The 8021-nt window shown below is 34.6% G+C and overlaps 1 protein-coding gene across 2 annotated transcripts; it reads right to left on the bottom strand.

Annotated features, from left to right (window-relative positions):
• Nucleotides 1–881: 881 nt before the first annotated feature.
• On the bottom strand, nucleotides 882–7323 carry LOC131064635 (pentatricopeptide repeat-containing protein At2g13600). 2 transcript variants are annotated; one of them, XM_057998832.2, is made up of 3 exons: nucleotides 4618–7322; nucleotides 4405–4469; nucleotides 882–1139 (listed from the first exon to the last, which is right to left on the bottom strand). In XM_057998832.2, exon 1 carries the CDS (start codon nucleotides 6974–6976, stop codon nucleotides 4877–4879), a length of 2100 nt encoding a protein of 699 aa, XP_057854815.2. In that variant the 5' UTR covers nucleotides 6977–7322; the 3' UTR covers nucleotides 882–1139; nucleotides 4405–4469; nucleotides 4618–4876. The 2 variants fall into 2 exon arrangements, with proteins under 2 accessions (XP_057854815.2, XP_057854816.2); XM_057998833.2 differs by lacking the exon at nucleotides 882–1139 and having other exon boundaries at nucleotides 4191–4469; nucleotides 4618–6983; nucleotides 7083–7323.
• Between the last annotated feature and the right edge of the window lie 698 nt (nucleotides 7324–8021).

The raw sequence follows: 8021 nt of genomic DNA, 5'->3' as shown, positions 1-8021 counted from the left end.
AAATTATCATCATATTGCAATTTATGTTCTTCTTGGAGACTTTTGAAGGTTTCCCCCCTTGAAGTGGCTTATTATTCTCAAGTATTATAAAGTAATTGCAAAATATTTCCTCTTTGTGCAATTTGTTTATTGAATATGCAATTTATAAGAGTTGCAACATTGCACACGAACTTTGAAGTTTCATAGAAGTCAAAGGTTGCAAGAATCAAAATCCATCGCATAATTTATTAGAGTTATAAAGTTCCATGAAAACTACAAAGTTTTTCAAAGAGGGAAGGTTGTAGGAACCAAAAGGTATCTTGTAAATTGCAAAAGTTACAAAGTTGCATGCAAGGTTCAAAGTTCGACAAGGAATAAAGGATGCATTAATTGGAATTCAATAAGCAACTTGTAAAGGTTGCAAAGATGCACATGATATCTATAGGACTTCAAGCAAGGAAGGTACTAAAAAGTAAAAGATGGGAAGAAATTTGTAAGAATTGCAAAAGATTGGAATAGTTTCATCACCTTTGCTAGAACTTGATAATTGAGTAAAAGTCTTCCACTTTTATCACCATGCTTAGTGCGCCAATGTTCCATGCCTTGGGTATCATCCTGGTGTGCTTCATCATTTTTTGTGCAGGTGTATAATGTGGCTTGGTTATTTCACAAATGTATCACAAAAAATGTTCATCTAGTTTTAACTTAAATAGGGGAAGTAGAAATTTTATTCTTTTACTATTTTTCCAATGATATTTTCTTAATTTAGATCAAAAGGCTTTTATGTGCTTATGTATGTCCATTCACAAATTGAACATCAATTGTCAAAGATGGCTAATGACATCATGGAAAACCAACCAACCATCAAGGATCATGTTGATCGAATCATCTGAACAACATTTTTAGAGGCATTTCTCATGTAACAATACACCTTATCATTGAATCAATAACAAATATGATAGGCTCCTCAATCTTATCAAAGATACTTACAACCTTTACATTCCATAAACTTAAACATTCAATAAATAACCTTCAATAATCAAAAAAACTTTCATCACATCCTTACAAACTCATACCAATCAATCATGAGTCCATCCACTCCATGCTTCCGATCACCTTCCAAATCTGTCCCAGTTGTGACAGTTTTGATACCCTGCATTCTGTTATTAACATTTATCCAACCAAAAAACATTTTCAAAATCGCTTTGGTGGAGATGTAGATAACTAGGATTACTAAAATATATCCAAAATTTAGAACAATCCAATGGTTTATTTAAGAGTTATGGTCTCTGCACCGAGACCATTTTGACTGTTACAGAAAAACAAGAATTGTGCATGTATAGTCCGCCTAGGGCATCAAATATCTCCCAAAATACAAACCCATTTGATATGAAATAAAATCCATCTGAAAGCCTCTTGAATCTACTCTCATAATAACTAATATTCAGAATTTTCCCATGGTTAAAATTTGGAATATGATCAAACCCTTGCACACACCTTTGTAAATGAGGGTTTACAAACTGTTTTTACAATAACTAACATAACTCATTCATTCCTTCATAAAAAAACACCAAACCAAAGCCAAAAGAAAGTTAACTCATTGCCCTAACTTTTCATAATAATTATACACTATTTCCAGGCCTTACATGGCCGTACAAGGCCTGGAAATAGAGAAGATAATTGCTTTAGGACTGCAAAACAAAATTTTTTGAATTCCCAATTTCAATCAAAATGTACTCCTTCTTTCTCTTCGGTTTGGATCAACATTACATCATTTAAATAGTGGTTCCCATCCTTGATAACTCTCATAACTACCCTTTAACCATTTAGGAACTCCTCATTTATGCATTTTACATCCTTATTACCCTTATTTGGGTCTTTTAACACATTTTGGAACACTTCAACCTCATGAGGACCTTTTGGAAAATTTATGACAAATGGCTTACATAGCCTTACATTATGATTTACAATGACTCAAATAGACCTTATAAACTCAAAAATTATTGAAATTACTCATGACATCACTCTTGACCTCATGGAACCTCTTGAAACTAGGTGCTCCTACACCAACTAAGAGTCTTAACAATTACAAGATCTCTAGACTTGCTCAAATGTTAAGGCCAGACACAACTTATGACTAAGGTGTCTCCTTATGGTCTTAATTCTCCATGCAAGAGTTATGATAATAAAAGTAAGCACAATAGACCTATAAGCCACCATATGATCATATAGGATGACATCTTTATACATGGTCCCCACTTGTTCTAATAAGGAAAGTGGTTTGGTACCTAAGGACAATCATCAATACTAAATTCACATATTCATTGACAAAAAAATGTATTACAATGCTTAGCCCAAGCATGGGGAGGTTAAAGTAAAGGCACTAGGCACACATGACATTGGATGTGATTAGTCCCCAAATACTCTTCCTTTTATATCTCATGGAATAGATGCAAATCATAATCTCCCATTTCAATTTTTTGAGGACAACTCTAATTAACCTCTTTGATGTTCATGTGGCTCATACTTTTTGTGTTTTACAATATGATTGCTTGGTAAACATTTACACATATTTGTAAACAATGTCATTTTTATGACATAAATATCAAGCTATCTTGTAGCTTAGTATTTTGTTGATTTTCTTAATAATAAATTTTGTGGGTGGTGGTACATATATTCTAAAATTTAAATAACCACTACTATTTTGCCCACTTTTATAATGCACTCCAAATGATTATTTTATAATTATTTTTATTGTTAATGAAAATGGAGTTGATTCCATTCAAATATTACATACCGTTATAATGTATACATAAAAATATTTATTTATAATTTTAGATGTACATTGAGACCTCAAGTGTGATATTGTTGATGATAGTTAAGAAGTGAATTAACTTTTATTAGAGCATAAGATACATCATAACAAACTCCATTATTCTATTCTAAATATTGAATACACTCATTTTCAAGACTTATAATGACTTTAAAGTGTAGGTTTATTTGCAACCACAAAACTGTTAGATGCATTTGCATGAGATGAAGAATTGAAGTTCATCATTCTAGATTCTTTACTTTCCTAGCTGCATTGTATATAAAGATGCATGCTTAAATAATAACATGCCATCATTTTTAAATCGATTAATCAAATAGTGTTAGTCACATGACTCATAGGTCTTTGAACATTATGATTTGAATCTCCTATTCTCAAATTTTGATATGTAACAAGTAAAATAAAATGAGATTCACAATGTCATTATAATTAAGGATTGTAAACAAACCTTAGGTGTAGCATATGGAGCTTAGTTTCAATAGCATTTGTTGTATGTACAACTAATGCCAAATCATTCAATTCCTATGCTATCAAATGAAATTTGACCTTTATTGCCATTTGTTAGGTTTGTCACATATGAACAAAGTAGAAATTTTGACCATATTATGAATATAATTGTAATATTATTTTAAATCCTATGGATGTCACCTATTTTGTTTCTTTGAAATTTGATAGCCCGCATTGTTTTGAGTTCCTCTTGTTTTAAACCTATTCTCAATTCAAACATTTATAAGATGCCCTACTTAGCTCTTTCCAACCATCTTTAAACCCATGTCTCATTAATATCATTTATACATCTCATCATGCACAATTTTGTAATACTATGAATCCGCAATTACAATCCAATATAAATTTTGATTTTATTGTTACTGTTGGGTATATGAAGCCCAACGGTCATATGACTATTTGGCTTCCCCAACTCTTCGTTCATGACTGAATAAATGTATAAATAAGATGTATATGGTCATGTAAGATTGATATCAGTTAATGTGATAGATCCTTGCTTTGAGAGTGGACATAGGCAATTGCCGAACCACTATAAATTCGTCTCGCGTTCTTGTTGTCTAATTTCTTTTCTACTATTTTGTGTTTATCTTATGTTCTTCTATGCTTGTTTTAAACTAATAGTTACATATACAAATGTTATTCTCTTCTCTCTAATATCAATATATAAACCTCTTTGTACGTGTTTTTCAAGTGTCATGTATATCTATTAATTGCAATATAAACACAATTGTAATTTTTTCACTTATATATAAATTACAATAGTTTATGTCTAATTAAAACCAAACTGATTGAAATCAATTTAAATTTGAGAATTCACAAATACATTTTAACTATCTCACCAAGCACAAGAGTGTTAAGTAACTTAAAATTATCTAACCATAAATGAGACAATCTACATGCACTTAAATGAAATTACATACCTAACCTAAAATGTGTAATTTTATCTTAAATAATTGACCTGACATAGGCAAAAGATAATATTATTGATATAATCAAAAGAACTAAACAAAGTGGAAACAGTAGGCGAGCCTTTGCCTTCTGTTTCTTCATAGTCAAAGCATATTTCCATTTAATTAAGTGTTTCTCACCTTTGATCTTTTCCCGTTCACCTCCTCCTCCAGCTTTCCATTTCATATATAGATATGTAAATTTCCTGAAACAATTCAATAAAACATCCATATTATCATAAAACAGAGTATTTAGCAGTGACCTGCATTACACTTTATGCATCTAATTTTAGGAAAGCAGTAAATTTAATAAAACAAAACTTTACTTTCTGAAAACTGAAAACAAAAGCTTACCTATTGATTATTGCTTGACGTCTGCCACAGTGCGCATTATTATCATGCAAGCCTCCTTTTCAGACTGGTCCATTTAGCATCACCAATAATCTCTGCAAAAACAATCTCTTGCAACAGTTCACATCTTTCACAACAATCTCTGGAACAGTCTTGGAGATAAATTTGTTGCAGTGTGGCATATATTCAAAGGATCTTAACAACTCTACTAATTTGTTCCAGAGGGCATGTTTAACAAACCAAATGCAATTCCCAACTTTGCTTAGATCTCCTGTGCCTGTGGATGTGATCTGTCTCCTACATAAAAAGCATGTACCATTTTATGGTTTTCAATCCAGCTACAACCAGGGATCTTATTGATTCCTCTATCTTTCATCAATCTCCTTACCATTTGAACCTCACCCCACCTGCCCATTTCTCCATAGATATTTGAGAGAAGAACATAAGTCGCAGTATTTTTGGGATCCAAATCAAAAAGCAACGTTGCTGTATATCCGCCTAATACTATATTCATATGTGATCTACAGGCACCAAGAAAACACAGCCACACAACCGCCACAGGTTTAATTGGCATCTTAATGATGAAGTTTAGGGTTTCTTCAAGATAGCCAGCACGGGCAAGAAGGTCAACCATGCACACATAATGATCAACCGTAGGTGTAATGCAATAAGGGTTACCCATTTGATTGAAGTATGTACAGCCCTCATCCACTAAGCCTGCATGGCTGCATGCACACAGAACACAAGCAAAGCTTGCAGTGTCAGGACATGTTCCAGAGTGTTTCATTAATTCAAAGATATTGAGAGCATCCTTGCAAAACCCATTTTGTGCATATCCTGCAATAATTGCATTCCATGAGATGGCATCTCTTTGGGGCATTCTGTCAAACAGTTCACGTGCCTTATCTATGCTTCCACACTTTGCGTACATGTCTATCAGAGCATTTCCAACTCTAATATCCGAATTAAAAAAACCTTCCATAATACTTTGGTGGATGTCCATACCCTGTTCCAAAGCTCCCATTTTGGCACAGGCAGGAAGGATGCTGGCAAAGGTTGCGGAATCTGGCTTTACACCTCCCAACTGCATTTGCTTGTAAGTTTCTAAAGCCTTTTCAAAAAATCCATTTTGTGCGTATCCAGCAATCATTGCATTCCATGAGATGGCATCTTTTTGGGGCATTCTATCAAACAGTTCACATGCCTTATTTATGCTTCCACATTTTGCATACATGTCTACCAGAGCATTTCCAACTAGAATATCTGACAAAAATCCCCCTTCCATTATGCTTTGATGGATGTCTATACCCTGTTCCAAAGCTCCCATTTTCGCACAGGCAGGGAGGACACTGGCAAAGGTTGTGGAGTCTGGCTTTATACCTGCCAATTGCATTTGCTTGAAAGTTTCTAAAGCCTTTTCAACAAATCCGTTTTGTGCATATCCTACAATCATTGCAGTCCATGAGACCACATTTCTTTGAGGCATTTTTTCAAACAATTCAAACGCCTTATCCATGTTTCCAAATTTTGCATACATGTCTAACAGAGCAGTTGCAACCACAACATTTGTGGAAATTCCACTATCCTTTATGCATTGATGGATATCCATACCCTGTTCCAAATCTCCCATTTTGGCACAGGCTGGGAGAATACTGACGAAGGTTGTGGAATTCGGTTTTACTCCTGCCAACTGCATTTGCTTGAAAGTTTCTATAGCCTTTTCAACAAGTCCATGCTGTGCATAACCTGCAATCATTGCAGTCCATGACAACACATTTCTACGAGGCATTTCTTCGAAAAGCCTTAATGCCTCGTCAAGAATACCATTTTGTGTGTATCCTGAAATCATTGCATTCCATGAGATGATATCTCTTTGAGGCATTCTGTCAAACAACTCACGTGCCTTGTCTACGCGTCCACATTTTGCATACATGTCTACCAGAGCATTTCCAACTGTAATGTCTGACAAAAACCCTCCTTCCGTTATCCTTTGATGGATATCCATACCCTGTTCCAAAGCCCCCATTTTGGCACAAGCTGGGAGCACGCTGGCAAATATGAACTGATCGGGTTGGAAACCTGTTCGTTGCATTTGGTGAAACAGTGTGACTGCCTCCTGAGGATACCCATGTCTTCTGTATGCTGCAATAATTGTATTCCATGAGACGCTGTCTGGTTCTCTCATGTTGTCAAAAACTTTACGAGCGTCGAACAAACTCCCGCACTGGACATACATGCAAATAAGCTTGTTATGAAAAGTTGTGCGTGTAGCAAATGCAAAAGTCCTGTGAGCGATGAAAGACTGAACTTTTCCCCCTTGTGAAGTTGTGTTCTTGAGACGAGTAATGGATGGCAATGGCATTGTATGACTGGAAAATGTATAGAGTTATTCAGTCTACATTTACCACAATGACATTGCAAGTGATAACTTTGGAGCAATTTCATTTGATAGCAGACAGTCGAGTTACCTTCTCAGCTCGTGCCCAGCCAAGACTCGAACGATTGTTACCTTCTACATTCTACATGTTTTCCACCATGAATCAAGCACACTTTCTTGCAATTCTTACTCCTATGCATCGATTCAATTCTTACTCCTATGCATCGGTTCAACTTCAAAACATTTCATGATGCATTGAACATTAATGAAGACCTACAATCACCTTCATGCAACTTAACACAAGATTGATCACTTGTGCATTTTTAATCATGTTTTGCAACTTCATGGCCACATTCATATTGGGTTTGACAATAACTTTGCCTATATATATATGGCAAACTCTTCACTCATATCTATCTATACTCTCTCACTTGCATATGAGAACACATATCTATATCATTTTGATTAGTTTGAATCTATGTATGTTTGACACATGTTCATCTTTAGTATATATTATTATGTCTATTAATTAGTGTAATGAGGTGAAAATTAGGAATTAGGGTTTCATTAAGGAAATCTACTAAATAGCTCAATTAACTCACATACATTGAAAGAGGACCGAACCCAATAGATCTAGGCTCATCCTAGTGAAGAAAGAGACTGGGATTCTAATTGGATTTAATTGGTCGGGTTGATTATCCTATTTCTTAATTGAATTTGTAATGTAATTGTGAAATTAGGGTAAAATGAGGGATTATTGAAGTAATATGACAAAAACAATAAGCTACATATGTCCCACAGAGCCACCAACTGAGATCTAGGCAAAATAAGATGTTTAGAACTTATCCTCAGAACTTCGGTTTGATTTTTCGGGACCTGGTAGCACAGATCCACCTTGGTCCTCAAAATTTTTCGTCATCGAAAGCTAACTTGTTTGTCACTATTAACTTTGTTGGATTTCCCGAGTATAGCTCCACACCTTTTTCTTGCACACAGAAAGAAAAGGAAAGATGTTGGGGATAAGGGTTTG

This window comes from Cryptomeria japonica, chromosome 9 (genome assembly GCF_030272615.1).
Source record: "Cryptomeria japonica chromosome 9, Sugi_1.0, whole genome shotgun sequence".
In the NCBI taxonomy this organism is placed as follows: Eukaryota; Viridiplantae; Streptophyta; class Pinopsida; order Cupressales; family Cupressaceae; genus Cryptomeria; species Cryptomeria japonica.
The sequence above is the reverse complement of the archived record's forward strand: the minus strand, read 5'-3'. Positions and strand labels throughout refer to the sequence as shown.